We start from the raw sequence: 15,920 nt of genomic DNA on the forward strand, positions 1-15,920 counted from the left end.
TCTCTCTCTCTCTCTGTGTATATATATATATGTGTATATGTATATATACACATATATATATATACACACACATATATATAACCCCCGTATAACACGGTTATTAGGTTCATAAAATGCCATGTTATGTGAATCTGTGTTATACAAAACAAAGAACTAGTACAAAAAAGGGGGCTAGTTTCCAAAAATTAAAAAAACCCCACATACTATTATATTTTTATACGTAAAAGAAAAATCTTTATTAAAGCAATTTGCACCAAAAGATAACATTGATATGTATTAAATAATGTTTTATTCATTATCAATTCTAAGCTCTTATTATGTTCCGTGTTGTTCAGGGATTTTACTAATTTCGAATGAGATATCTTTTGCTCTTAAAAGCTCTTATTACGCTCTGTGTTGTTTGGGGATTTCTCTAACTCACAAACCATGTTAGAGCGAAACTGTGTTATAGAAGTGCCATGTTATATGGGGGCTACCTATATACATAATTTAATAAATGGGATACAACGTTTTAAAACATAAATTACTTACTCTACTCATTTTAAATACAGCAGTAAACCAAACTATTATTTAGGTTGCTTAAAAACACCTGAAGTCCTTGATTTAATTATTTTCCCAATAATGCTTCAATTAATCCTTTTTTGTTTAATTTATTCTCACATTCTCCTTCCTACATTACTTTGCATTAATTTGGCAAAATAAACTAATATTGAATGAGAATCAAATACTGTGACATCATGTGGGGACAGAGCCCCAGAGAGCAGTTTCCAGGCTCTTGGCCTCATGTGGAAAGGTGCTGATTCAGGTAGTAGATGGCCGTCAGCTGTGGCCCTTGAGTCATTGGCCACTAATATAACTGCCGAGGCTGCGTTAAGGAGGGAAGTCGAGGAGAGAGTTGGTTACTTGGCAGAAAGCGGACAGCAGGTCCCACGTCGTGTGAATCCAGCCTCCAGAGAGACTATAGCGGTATGACTCCCCTACCTATGGCTCCGTGGTTGTTCCCTTTTGGCCTAGCCATATCCTGCGTTCTTATGTGGGGAGCGAGACCAGAGGTCCCGCAGGCCGCCCCACATGACACATCATCTGGATAAACAGCTTGTTAAATTCTTAGATTGCTTGGGTATTCATTTTGGTTTTAGAACTGACTTCGAAATATAAATATAGAGAGAATGATAGTACAATCATTGGGAGAAGGACTTAAAAGTTTGTAATTATAATTGTCATGCATGGAGTCATGCAGGGTCTCTGGTCCAGCTCCCTGCACAGGAACACAGGAAATGGTGAGGCCAAAAAGGAACATCCACGGAGCCATAGATAGGAGAGTCATACCACTATATTCTCGCTGGTGGCTGGGTTGGAGACACAGGAAGCAGGAGCCACACGATCTGCAACCTGCTGTCCACTTCTCTCTGCCAACCAACCTCACTTGCTAGCTGTAATCCACCGTGCTAACTGCAATCTGCTCTTGTTAGCACAGCCACCATCTGCTTGCTAGCCCCCATTTGCTGCTAGGGTAGCCACGGCAGTTATATTAGTGGCTGATGGCTCATTGGTTACAGCTGACAGCCAACTAGCCACAGCTGATGGCCATTAGATCACAGTTGATGGCCATTTACTATCTGAGTGAGCACCTTTCCACTTGAGGGCGAGAGCCTGGAAACTGCACTCCTAGCTCTGTCCCCACAATAATTGAAAAAATATTTTTACATGTATTTAACCGACCTACTCTAACAACCCTACTACATATCATATTGAGATATTAAAATGAACCTTTTTGAAGCAATTCTATTGATAAAAATAAGAACATCATTACTAAATATAGGTACCACCATATAATGGACCAGCAAATTTTATTTAATTTTGTAAGTTTCTTTCTAAAAATATAGTCTACTATTTCCATCTGAGAGAACAAAAATAAGCAATTGGTTTTTAAGCACCTTGAAAAATGTGAGATTTAAGCCTACTTGCAAGCTAACAAGTTAGCTGGCCACAGTACATGGATGCTGGTAGAAGATGCAAAACTCCTGGGTTAGAAATAAAAGGCTGTGGTTCAGGTGTAGAAAGTAGTAGGCGCATCAGCATATTTTGTTCTGGTTTCCTGAGCTCCAATTCCCACAAGCCTAAGAGAAGAATGTCAGGTAATATTAGGTTGGTGCAAAAGTAATTGCGGTTTTTGCAATTATTTTTAACCTTTTTAACCACAATTACTTTTGTACCAACCTAATATTTGCACACAGTGGGTGGTGTTATAGGAGAGTAGCTATGAGTTGAGGGAAATCAAATAAGCCTGCCTACCCCTTGCTCAGGAGAGAGACACTATCTCTGTCTTCCAAAGCCCTAAACAAGTCTACCCTTTGTTCAGATGGAAATACTATCTTTAGTTTCCAAAGCTTTTCAAAGGCTGTTCACTATAAACACAGCTTGAAAAGGTAGTCTGGAATAAAGGGCAGTTAGTGCCTTGCTCATAAGACATACAGAAATGTAAGAGATCCATGAAGAACTGTCTCTCAATGTTGGTTGATAGCTAAAACCCTTTATACAGTTGATGTGAGTCAAATTTTCTTCAATTTCTGGAATACTGGCCTGAAATGAATTTAAAAACTTGAAATGGGAACCAAATTATTTGACAGTTCATATTGCATTCAGAATGTTTGGGATAGTTATAATCACATTGTAGGACTTTAAATATACCATATATAGTGCATATATATATATATATATATATATATATATATATAATACACACACATACCCATATGGCTAATTTTCTGCCTCCTCAATTAAAATGTAAATTCCTTGAGAATAATGACTATGTATGTTGTGCATATATGTGATTTAGTCTCTTCTTGTGATTCTTACATTACTTTGCATTAATTTAACTAATAACATGGTTAAAATTCTTTTTCTTTCTCTTTCTTTCTTTCTTTTTTTGTCAACTCCATTGGCATAAGAACAATAAAAAAATGTTTGTGTAATCTGAGGGTTCTAATAGTCATCAAAGATGACAACATTTTCTTATTTTCAAGAGCATCTATCCATAGACTCGGGCAATGCCCCACACGTAGTGGAAAGTCAGTGAACATTCTTGCATTGAGGGGCTTGAACTCAGGACCCCCTTCTACAGTTGGTGAGCCAGTAGTTGTTCTTAGTGATGTGTTCAGTAACACATGCTGTGCTTTGAAAATAGAAAACATTCCTTTTCGTTAAACCTGTAGAGAGTCACCTTAAGTTTAATGACTCCTGTTCATTTATGGTAATTCTAGCGTACAGATGTATAGAACTGAGTGAGCAATCATATGTGTGTCTCCAGGAATATTTGCCTTAGTATGAGATAAGAAATAAGTCAAGGAGTACCTATTTTTCCTTCCTTCAAGAACTGTCCCTTGCCCCCCCCCCCCCCCCATTTTAATCCTTTTCAATAGGAATTGCGCAGCCAGAGTTTATGGTTGACATACGATTCACATAAGTTCCTCCGGAGGCTTAATCATCAAAACAATGCTTGGGAAACACTCTGGTCTTCTTTTCTATATTAAACATTTCTGTTAACAACAAATGCGGAAAGTACAAGATGTTTCCGTACTCCTTCCACATCAAAATTACCTCCCACAAGAACTAGAAAATGTGTGTCAATGTGAATTACCGTCCAGAAGGTTACTCGCCCGGCCGCTCCGGGGTCTTGCACACAAAGGGTGAGGCCCCGCCCGCCCAGGCGCTCTCTGCAGGAGTAGGGTGCTGGGGAGTGGGGCGAGGAGCAGGCTAAACTTGGGGCTCGGGATATTTGCATGCCACCGAAATTGCTGTCCTCCCCAAACGAGTCAGGGAGAGGGGCGAGGAGTGCCTGCACGAGCAGAGCGAGTGCTTACGTAGCAGCGAGATCCGCGCTGGGATAATTAGAGAGGAGTTGGGCTGAGCCGAGCCCTCTTTTAGTACCGGCAGCTGCGGCGGCATTAGCGCCTGACTCCCGCCGCCCGGGCGCGCACAGCAAGAGGCCCGCGCCCACCGCCCCGGCGGCTCCGGGTTCACAAAGGCGGCGGCCGCCCGTGTGGCCTTCTCCATCCAGACATTCGATTCTCCTTCCCTTCTCTCCTGAAGGCGAGAATGGCAGGGATGGGTGAGGATCCGGGACAGCGGTGGCCCTAGCTCTGCACCCCCCACCCCTCCTGCTGGGAGTGGCAGCCGGCTGCTCGCGGACGATGTGGCCACGGCTGCTCCCCAGTGCGTCTACGGCCGGTGTCCCCGCTACTGCCCCTCTTCTCTGCTGGATCCATCCCACCGAGAGGAGTTGACGTGGCTGTCGCCGCCGCCGCTGCCGAAGCCGCGGCTGACGGAGGCCAGGGAGTGCCGCAGAGCTTAGCGTCCGCACCTCCGGGTTTGCTGGTAGGAGCCGTCTGCTGCTGCTTCTCGCTTGCTCTGGGGTTTTATAGAAAAGGCAGAGACATTTTGATTGTATTCACCACTCTTATTCTCCACCCTCACCCCACCCCGCATGTGTGATGTACGTTCCCAGAAAGATCCCTTAGGCCTCCCTCAGCAATTCCGTTGACATAAAGGGCTAGAGGAAGGCAGAAGTTGGGGGTGGGGTTGGGGGAGCCCACACTGGTGCCAATGCCACCAAAAACCCTTCTAGTGTCTTATGAGATCACGGTGTGCCTAAGAGGGGAGGAGGGAAGGTGTGCTATCTGCAGAGTCTCCACCTAATTGGTTTAGAATAATTGTAAGTGAAATCCCACAAACGTCTTTTAAAAATAGAATCTTTAATAAGCAGAAGGAGAAATAAGCTCGTTTGCCCCTCTTTCTCTCTTTTTCTTTCCGGCAAAGATGCACTCTCCCCGCCTCAGCGCTGAAGAGCCACCTTATTATTAATCAGGATTCCCATCGTTATCCCTACCAGGAGCATCCTTCGGTAGGGACCGCAGAAGCATCACAGTGCTGGGGCTGAGATGTGCGTGGTGTTTGTTTTTCTTACATCTTGGGAGAGAAGAGGACAGTACCCAGATCAGCACCACCCGTGCTGGGTGCGATAGGGGTGTTTTGTTAGGAGAGTGAAAGAAGGAGAAGAGGCGCGCTGGGACCGCCAGAGGTCCACATCTTTTTACAGGAGAGGGAAGAGGGAAACAAAGTGGGGGCGTTGTTTTTAGGGGGTGGGGAAATAAGTTTATAGTCTACATAGAAAAGCTGTTGGAAAGCAGGAGCAACAGGGTACTTGATTGGACACCACGACAAATCATTTCCTGTAAAGAAGAGGAAGCAGGCAGCATCCAGTTCTGGAGGTCAGAGTGTAGTGGTGACAAGAACCAGGTTTGTTGCGGGACAGTCATTAAGAAGAAGGGAAGGCTTGGGAAAAAGTAGAACAATGACTCATTTACAAGCTGGGCTCTCTCCTGAGACCCTGGAGAAAGCGCGCCTGGAGCTCAACGAGAACCCAGACACACTGCACCAGGACATCCAGGAGGTGAGGGATATGGTCATCACCAGACCGGACATTGGCTTTCTGCGCACGGATGATGCCTTCATCTTACGCTTCTTGCGGGCCAGGAAGTTTCATCACTTTGAGGCCTTCCGCCTCCTGGCCCAGTACTTTGAGTACCGGCAGCAGAACCTGGATATGTTTAAAAGCTTCAAGGCCACTGACCCTGGCATCAAGCAGGCACTGAAGGATGGCTTCCCTGGGGGCCTGGCCAATCTGGACCACTACGGCAGGAAGATTCTAGTCCTTTTCGCTGCCAACTGGGATCAGAGCAGGTAAATACTAAATCCCAACTGGTACTGAGATTCCTTTACTCTCCCATTTTCCAGAATTTATCCTCAGTAGTGTCATAGCTTTACAGCTTTGATGTCTATGTTTATTTGACTGGGAAAAAAGAGAAACTGAAACTGAAAAATGAGTTTTTGGGGGTTGCCTTGTGGGGGTGTGTGTGAGAGGAGAGCTTTTGTTTTATTTTTTTTCCTTTGAAACTCGTACTTCACCAGCACCCAGTTTCTACTGCAGTTTTAAGTGCTTCCTGAACCACATTATTGTGCTGCAATCTAAGTCATTTCACTTCTAAATAAAGCTGCTCCATTTTTCACTTCCTGAATAAGTTTACTGTTCTGTGGAGAAATTATATGAGAATGGAGAGAACTTTTCCCCTTCCTTCTAAAGAAGTTCTTAAACTAGATTCATCATCGTCATCATCATTATCACCATCACCATCATCACCATCATCACCATCATCACCATCATCACTATCTCTCTCTTTAGTACTGAGATTTTATTTTTTAAGAATAGTCTGACGTTCAACCAAGATCAAGTAGTTTTATTGCTTGGGACCTTTTCTGCTTGGTGATGTATAGATGACGGAATAATACAATGTGTGTCACTTCAGTGAGAGGGAAGAGTTGTATCCTCTGTCACTGAGCATGCCAACTGAAATAAAGGCTGACTGGTGTGCTTGTTCTACACCTGCCATTAATCTAAAGAATATGTTTCCTGTCTGATGTGATTTTCATCTTTGGAAGGAGCAGAAAATGTTCAGATATGTCACTTGGTAGACTTTTGGAGCGCTCTTGCTTTTTAATGGAGGAGACAAAATAGTCTTATTTAATCTGCATTATGATAGAAAAAGGCAGAGTGACTCTTCTACTAACTTCCTCAATCAGAATTAATTATTCAGACTGAAAAATATAAGAAATTATAAAGGCTCTAGTATAAGGTAGTTTCAATTAAGTTCAAAGTTAATATATTTCATGGATCTTGAAAATGTTATCAGAACTATGAATCATAAGAAGCTGGTTGTTGAAACATTGGTGTATTTTTAGTTCTGTGAATGGTGACTTTTGATGCATCTGGTTAGTTTAAACTGTCTCTGGAAATTGTAAAAGACTTTTCAGTGACTGAGAAATGTTGTAACTCTGTAGATAGGCTTCTCAGAGTCTTGGGATCTTAAAATGTAAATTAACATTTTTGACCAGATTTTTACCCTTTAATTTTTCACATTTTGTCTGTATTTCTAGTTTGAGAAATACCCTGATTATTTTTTTTAGGTAAATATATAAAGACAAACTACTACCCAAAGAATCATGAAATTATTAAGCTAAGAAACACATAGAGAGAGTTAGCTATTGAGGGGGAATGGAGTTCCATTACTTACTTGGGTTAGTTATGTAGAGATCTCACTGTACTTTTTATCAGGTAGTCAAGTTTAAAGGACCATGAAATGTCATGCTTTGACCACATTTTCTTTAAAAAGTTGTTTTTTTCATCTGAGAAGTACATTGTAGGGTCATGCAAACTAATGATTGTGTGTATCAGAATTGAAAACTTTTACTCAAGAAAGAACCTAATATCCATTTGTCAGACTGGAACTTCATTATTAAGCTACAGTGAAATGGGAGTGGTAGAAATTTTATATTTAAATATCTCAAAGTCTGCTAAAGATAACATTAGGGAGGCAGATTGCATTTAAGGAGACATGAATTTACATTAGACCGATTATTATTTATTTTTGTAAGTGAACTAATATTCATACTGATTTGCAAACCTAATTAAGATGAAAATCACTTATCGTTCTCATGTATATGGGAAGTTGATTATTGCAGATTACTAAAGCAAATATGTTTTTGTTGTCATGTTGATCTCATGCTTTCTTACAAAGGATAGATTACTAGTAATCAAAATCTAGCCCCCTGGATATCTGCAGTGGGAGGGAATTTATGAATTGGTATGTAGAACTATTTTTATTAAATCTACAGAAAATCTTAAATATTAAAATTTTGCAGATGTGAAATGAAAAATGAGAAGCTGTGTTCTGTAAAAATATCCTATCAGGATGTATAGGCTAATAATTGTAAATCTGATTTCTATGGTTGGAAATAAATAAACATAATCAAGAAGATATAGTACATCAAAGTCAAAAGATATAAAAGTTATTTAGAGCTTGTCTAAAATTCAGTTGTTTCCTCCTCCTATATTCTTAAAAAAAATAAAAGAGTCACTCCCTCTTTGTCCCTGCCTGTCTCCCATTCCGGATCTACATATACCCAATAACAAGAACTAGTGGATAAATAGGATTGTCCTCTTGCCATCCTCTGTAAACCTTTATCATTGGGATATGTGTATAAGAACTGCCCTGAAACCTGCAGGACAGCGGCCTTTCTGGCAGTACCCAGATGTCACCAGCCTTTCTCCTACCTTTGGCCTGAATCCCCTTTGTTCTTCCACTCTGAAGCCTCAAGTCTTATCTGTCTGGATGCCTACAGAAATTTCTAGCATTTTTCCTAGGTGTTTACCTCACTATTACTTCATTAATTGGTATGCCCCATGCCAAATCCTGTCACTCCTCCCCTGTTCTGTGAGTCAGATGTTCTCATCTCCCTTCTCTGATCCTGCCACCCATGTAACTTGGGTCTCTTGAGAAGACAGCTCATCTGAACACCTTATTTTTGAGTTGTCAATGAATTACCTGGCTTTCAACAACTTTAAAAAAACTAGCATTGTTTTAAAGAAGTAAAATAGCATTGTTTTAAGGAAACAATAGGTGGGAATGTCCACTACTACAGGGAAGTTCCAGATATGAGGTAGAAGATAATGCCCCACCTCCTTTATTTGGAAAATAAATTATTTCCAACTTCCCAAAGGGAAAAGGAAGATTTTAAAAATAAATTCTGCAGGACTTTGTGAAGAATTTTGAAACAATTGATCTGTATAACAAAAAAAACTAAGCCTAATGTTATTATCTTTATAACAGCACCCGAATTAGAGTTAATCCTCAATAAATATTTGTTGAGTTGAATTGAGTTATGCATTTAAAAAAATAATTCTAAGCAGGAAGTCATCTGATATATTCTTTCTCCTATATTAAACTTGTAGGAAAGCTTTTTGTCCTCCTCAGGAGACCGGAAATAGTAAATGTGTGTGAGATGGTGACTATAAATAAAACAGTGTCTCTACTGCAATGTAATGCAGGTCAGTTTCAGGTTATTGAATTGGACCATTTCCAAAGCTTTTACAAGACACATGGAATCTTCAGGAAGACAAGGTAAAATAATATTTATAGTGTACCTACCTTCTAATAAATCTGAAAAAATTGAAATACTGAAATGTCAAAATGAATTTCAGTGTGTTCTGTGGTTATTTTTAAAAAAGCATAGAACAGGCTCAGATGACTTATTATATTTATTGAGCAGGCTATCCTTGGGAAAAAAAATCATAGAATTATTTTATCCTCTTTCTTTCAGTCTAACATAATTTCTGCAAAAAACAAAAATAAATTCCACAAAATAAAAAATAAAAAAATTGGAATGTTTCAGCGCATCCCTCGGATGTAGTAGCCCGCTGTGCGTTCATTACATGCTGTATTTCTTTCATCAGTGATAGTGCCCTGCTTAGGACTCAGCAGATTCCTTCAAATTTCCAACTAATTTCAACAACAGAATGTGAGGATAATGTCCCATGAAGCTAGAAGAGATTATACTACCTTAAGTAAAGGAAGTTTGGAATAAAAATAGATCATGGACTAGACCCTAGGCATGAAAGCAGGTATCTGAGAAATAAAAATTTACTGGTGTATAATTATGGGGAATATTCATGAGTAAATTGCATCACTTGAACTATAATGTTGACATCTATTCTGACAATTGCCTGTAATTTTTCAGTTAACCTGCAAGTAGTATTTTATCTCATTAAACGTATAAAGTAGTTCTCTAGATTTCAGTATTGTAAAGAACCGTTTATCAGGAATCTGGTTAAGAACTGTTAAAAAACAATTAAATGCAGCTAAACTGAAATGATTCTTAATACAGTGGCAATTCAGAAGCACTGACTGTCTTGCAACACTCTTTGGCTTGTCATAATGGACATTGACTATCGCTTAGAATATTGAAGCTCTGAAAGGGATAGAGGCTGACTGGTCAGGCATTGCTATGATCCTGAAGCTTAACCCAGAATTTGCTAAAACAACCATTATTGTCACTTTGTTTATTTTGTGTCGCTTTTTCATAAAAATGAAAATATCATACAATGGTCAACCATTTGCAGCTTCATTATGCTCCCATTTATTAAAATAATGCGACCAATCTCCAAACTGAAAGAAGGTTTATGATAATGATAGATTAAAATTTTCAAAATAACCATAGACTATACAGATTTGCTGTAATCTCAGCCACAAACATGGGGAGATATACTAAAATAAAATAAAGTAAAATAAAATAAAATATAAAATAAAAATGACTAGGAATAGATTAAAACAGTCAAGCACAATTAACTAAATAATTAGGGAGAAACACTCTGACTTGGTAATCTTAAAAACAAAAACCAACCAATCAAAAAAAGGTATACATTTTTTTCGCCTGAGTTTTCAAGACTTCTTGGCTCAGTTTATCAAAATATTTAAATATTTCTCAACTTATTATTTCATGGTGGTATATATCGTGAAGAGTCAGGAATTTTTACCTTTAAAATCCTGGAGGCATTGTTGTGCTGTGTTATGGGCAGATTTTGATATTAGGTCAAAACTAGAAATTGCAGTTGTGGACTCCATGGGGTTTCTGTCCCAACAGAGCTTCCTTATTGCTTTTTTTTATACTGATGCTCTTTTAACAAATATTCTGGAAACTATGGCTTATTGCAAACTATACCCTTGGTTCATACCATGCAAAATGGGAGAGGGAAAAAAAAATGTCCTGAGAAACATTAGTTGCTTCAAATTGGAAGAAATCTCTGAGAAAAATAGGACAGTCTCTAAAAACTGGGGCAATTCTGAAGTAATTAGTGAAGTAATTCTGAAACAACAACAAAGACCAAGAGTGCTAACTTTCAGTAGGACTGATTGGGTCCAAACCAGGTTATTTTCATGTTTCAAATATGCAACTTTCAACAAACTTGAAGAGGAGAATAGAATTTGAGGTTAATACAGCATACTGAAAGAATACCTCAAAGAAATATTTAAATATGTTTTAAAACATGAGTCAAGTTAGTAAATTAATAAATCATCCTTAGTAAATTAATATATGTCTACTACTCTGGTAGAATTATTGAGCTCTTTTATGTCACTGAGGGCAGGTACGTGCATTTTGTTAACATAGTAAGAGCACTATTGACATGAGGGAAAGAATGTCCCTGCATGTGGGGTCCTTATAACAGCAAATAAACTGAGTGACTAGTCCTCATATCAATTCAATTTTTGAAAAAAAGCACACTTTAGTCAAGCATTTGCTACATACATAGAAATTTAGAAAGTGCTAGGAGACAATAAAGACACAAATAACACGTTCTTTGTACCATCAGGGGACATATAACCTCTCTGGGAAGAAAAAAACTTGGAAAGTTAAGTACCAGAAAGGTAGTGAATGCTTAGTGAAGGTACCCTTTGCCATTGCTGGAAGTTCAGGGTTGAGGGGCAGCTGGGGCTACTCAGTGCTGTGCAGAGAGAACAGCCTACTGTTCTTTTATTATTTCATTTTAATTAATTAATTAACTCATTCATTTTAGAATACCCTCATAGCATGTGTCAGGCACTCTTCTAAGCACTTAACAAACATTAACTCATGAAATCCTCGTTACAATCATACGAGGTATGTCCTGTTAATATCCACATTTTGCAGATGAGAAAACTGAGGCACAGAGCAGTTAAGTATTTCACCCATTACTAGTGAATTGGTCAAACTATTTTTGTGTGTATAGACAGCAACATAAATCCGGAAAAAAAATACAATTAAAAATAATTATATCAAAAAGTAAGCTCTGATCATTAAAACATAACATATAGTTTAGAAAACCTTCATTAAACATCAGAATATAGACAATTATGCACAGAAAGTTAAGTTGATAGAATCAACCTTTTGAAGCAAAGACTGGACTAAGTGGCACTTGCTTAGAATATTTTTCTCTGAAAAGAAGAGTTGACTTTCTGATGTATTTGTTTTTCCAGCACAATTTTGTTTTGTTTTATTTTGTTTTGGTGGCAGTAGGTACACAGTTTTTAAATTTTTTTCAAAGACAGACATTTTTCCTCTAGACATTTTATTCCCAATGATTCTCTTGTTTTCACTCACCTATATTCCCATAGCAAGGCTCAGACAAATAATCTGTGCTTAGTGATATAAACCAGACACATGAATATTTCAGAATTTTATTTTCTCCAGGGTTTGTAGACTTATCCTTTTCCCAACCCAACTCTTCTGTTTGTCTGTTGCTCTTTCTCCACGAAAGCCCCATGCTAAGGCCAGGCTGGAATGTGCCCTGGTACCTGGCACAGAACCATGCTGGTATCGACTTCCTGATCTAGCTTCTGACACACATTATGCCACTGAGACATGAAAAAGCAGAACAGCTATTCATCAAACTCTGTTCTAGGTATGAGACACCATAGGGAGTAGAGAGAACTATGGTGTCAGAAAGACCTGGTTTCTCATCTAGGCTCCTGTTTTACTCCCATGGTGATTCTGGCAAATTGTTTAAATTCTGTGAGACCTCGTATCTTCATCTCTAAAATTCTCTGAGACCTCATCTGTGTCCTCATCTTCAAGATAATAGGAACAAAGCCAGCACTGAAACTTGGGGTTTGTTTTCAGACTAAGATAATGCATTGGAAATTCCTTTGGAAATGTTAAATGATAGCACAAGTCGGAGTATTATTATTATTACCCCTCAGTAATATAAAACACATAGATGGGATCATCAACTCTAGCACTAATGATGCCTCGAGACATTAACAAGGGTAATTCTTCTTCTGTGTCTCTCCCATAGAACCTTTCTAACAGGAAGTGCTTCAGACCTGGCTTAATGAAAACCGAGCTGCGGGCGCAGCCTTAATGAAGAATTTAATAATGGCTGATTGATTTAGTAACAAAGGGAAATTGCTTGGTGTTGTGCTACTCAATGTGATGCCAAGATACCAGTTTTTCCCTGTCAGACTGAAAGAAAGGATTGGAGAGTAGGAAGGAAATAACCTGCCTGTGATTTAGGTTGCTCTTTGCACTGATTGTAAGCTGTGGATACAACTCTTTGCACTGATTGTAAGCTGAGGATACAACTCTGTGAAACCCAGAGAGAAACATAGGCCACATAGCCCCCAAAAACCTTGCATGGCCAGAAGTAGCAGTAAAAGCTTCCCTGCTCTTCATTGCACAGGCACTAGTAAGTAAGAGAATTGAATGTCAAAGTCTTCTCCATCTAGTTTTGACATATTATAGCAGTTTTGATCTCTTTCAACAGCAATGGTTTACATAGGCTGGTGTCTCAGTTGTAAAATATTTTACTGGTGTCCTTACTTCCTCATACTATGTGCTGGCATCATCCTTTCCAAGTCAATTTCAGATTCAGGTTTCAGTTAATGCTATTTTGGGAAGCACAACCAAGAGTCAAGAGCTGCATTGGTTTGTTGTTTATGGCTTTCTTCCAACACATAAGGGGAGAATAGATGGTGGAGTGCCTATGATTGGGGTGAAAACCCCAAACATGAACATGTGGAATACTTATTGTGCTGACAATTGATAAATTGTAAGAATTAAAAATAATTTCAAAGAGAAGAATGATGGTGGGATTCCTGAAGAGAGAAAATTCATAAAGTGCTCCATTTCTTTGGAAGATATTTTACAGACTTTGGCAAGTTCTCGTTTAGTAATGTTCTGCTTCGGATTAGCCTGCTGAGCTGCTAATGGTAGTGATGTGACATGTTTGACAACAGGGCTGCAGTGTCAAGAGTGGTGGTGACCTGTCCTATGAATGCAATTAGCTAGGGCGTTTTTATGTTTCTTTTCTTAAACTTATACATCGATAGGATTTATGTATGTAAAGATCATTTGATTCTCTTTTTGGAGCAAGATATTAGAATTTAGAACTAGGTTAGATTTACTCTTGAAAACTTTGCAAACCTGCTTTTCTTCGTTGCTGATCCTGAGATTTGCCTTATTTCAGTTTCTTTGGAATGACAATGTGTACATAAATTTGTCTCTTGATTTTGACACAGTTTTGTAAAACCATACTTAAAGTGTGTTACTTAAAACAATTTGCCTCGTGTTTTCAGCCTGACCTGGTGCCATGATTTATTCTTGCTACACACAATGCACCATCCTTCCAAAGCTGATTTCAGATTCAAGTTTTACTTAATCCTATCTTAGTAGTAATACTATTTGGTATTCTTATAGGTAACAAGAAGGATCATGAGGGAAAAGTTCTGAATTGGACTTTTCTAATTTTTAGTTTTCTTTATCATGATATTATAATAAACTTCGGAAATTAAAAACGAGTATTTTTTAAGAGGAAGGTCTACATTTTAACCAGAAATATAGCTTGCTCGAACTTTCCAGTTTGTATAGGTTTATAAGCTTTTGGTCATAACACTGTGTTAAGCTATTATATTTAAAAAGGAGATAGGCCAGCAGTACATATTTCACTGATTTGAAGACAAACAAGTAATAGAGTTCTACAAAAGTTTTATTTTCTTGTGTATTCAGGAAGTATTTTGGGTTGTCATGTCCTTAGGATTGTAAACAGCCTGTATACTATCCAGAGATTTAAAAATAATCCCTTGATCTTGCCTTTTATAATAGTAATATGCTATCTAAAGATCATCATTCAGGTTTCAAGTAAAAGATAAAAACAAATATTCTTCAGTTCTGATGATACCCTGCCCTGTACACTATATCTGTGGTTAACATTACAAAAAAAAAATACACTGTGTGTATTCCAATCAGCCAACATGTATTACATCTGTTGTACACCTAGCATTGTGCGAAAGCTTTCCCCTGGATCATGCCTTTGACTTCCTTCCTGCCCCCATCGCCCACCCCCCACCACTGCCAGTGAGATGAGCACAGGTGCTTCCGCTTTCTCAGCTAAGGGAACTGAGCCTCAGAATTATAAATCAATGACATGCCCAGGGCCACATAGCAAATGAGGGGTAGAGAAGACACCATACCCTATGCTTGGTTAATGCTGGTCCAAGAGAGATCCTATTCCAGCAGAGAAGGAAATGAGGCTCAGAGAATGTGAGAAGTCACCTGAAGTATCACTGATAATTTATTCCTTCCTTTCTGAACTTCTATGTTTTTTCCATTAGCCTCCAACTGTTTCTGGAAGTAAAAACATTATTACTATTCTCTCTTATGTATTCACTGTCTCATACTGTCTTCCTGGTGAGGCCATCACTTCCACGAAATGCCAGTAATTTCTATTCCCAATCCACCACCCTCACTCCCCAACTATTCCTGAGTTCAAGATTTCTTTCTCAAGCTTTTCCTGGACATCTCTACCTGAATGTCTGAGGAGAAAACAACTTGAAATGTGGTGTGCTCAAAAATTGAAATGGTTGACCTACTCCATACATTTGCCGATTCCTTTTAAAATGCTGAAATTCCCTTAGAATAATTATCTCATTTTTCTCTCAACTCTGACTGTGTTACTTCCTTCGCTTCCCTGAATTTAGGATGTGTATACTTTTGATTCCAGAATTTTCAACCTGGAGCTCTTCCTTAGTTTAGGATCTACTTTTTTTTAGATGTTTAGTTGACACTAATTGGTTGTACTACATGTTCCCCAAGTCCAACAGGTCCTATCCCAAACTGCATTCTCAGCCACCCCCAAATGTATCCTCTTTTTTGCATTATTGATTTAGATTACAGATGTTACCATTTATTCAGGCTCTGAAGCTAGCATCTGTGTCATCCTTTGTTTTTCCCTCAATCTTAGTCCCTACATCTAATTGTCAAATTTTAACAAGTTTACTTCTGAAATATTTCTAAAATTTGGCTTCTTGTCGCCATTCTTACCTCCACTGCCTTTGTCGAGGCAGTGTCTTAATCTACTGTTAATGTTGCTGCACTTTAGTCCATTTTACAAGAATATAAGGAGCATTTATTGGATTTCTACAATGTGCCAGGTGCTGTGTTAAGGTGTAAGACAGAAAAGATAAACACTTGACCCATAAATTCCGATGGCCTGT

The 15,920-nt window shown here is 38.7% G+C and overlaps 1 protein-coding gene across 3 annotated transcripts in view; it reads left to right on the top strand.

The window, feature by feature from the left end:
* The first annotated feature begins 3,665 nt into the window (after nt 1-3,665).
* Nucleotides 3,666-15,920, top strand: part of CLVS2 (clavesin 2) — a 92,353-nt gene continuing 80,098 nt past the window's right edge. The window contains exons 1-2 of one of the 3 annotated variants that reach the window (XM_019740973.2): nt 3,666-4,429; nt 4,819-5,742. In XM_019740973.2, coding sequence (XP_019596532.1) covers nt 5,354-5,742 — 389 coding nt within the window. In that variant the 5' untranslated portion in view covers nt 3,666-4,429; nt 4,819-5,353. The remainder of the gene's footprint in view (nt 4,430-4,818; nt 5,743-15,920) is intronic. The other 2 variants (XM_019740970.2, XM_019740972.2) reach the window with 2 other exon arrangements.

Source organism: Rhinolophus sinicus, linkage group LG05 (genome assembly GCF_036562045.2).
Source record: "Rhinolophus sinicus isolate RSC01 linkage group LG05, ASM3656204v1, whole genome shotgun sequence".
NCBI lineage: Eukaryota > Metazoa > Chordata > Mammalia > Chiroptera > Rhinolophidae > Rhinolophus > Rhinolophus sinicus.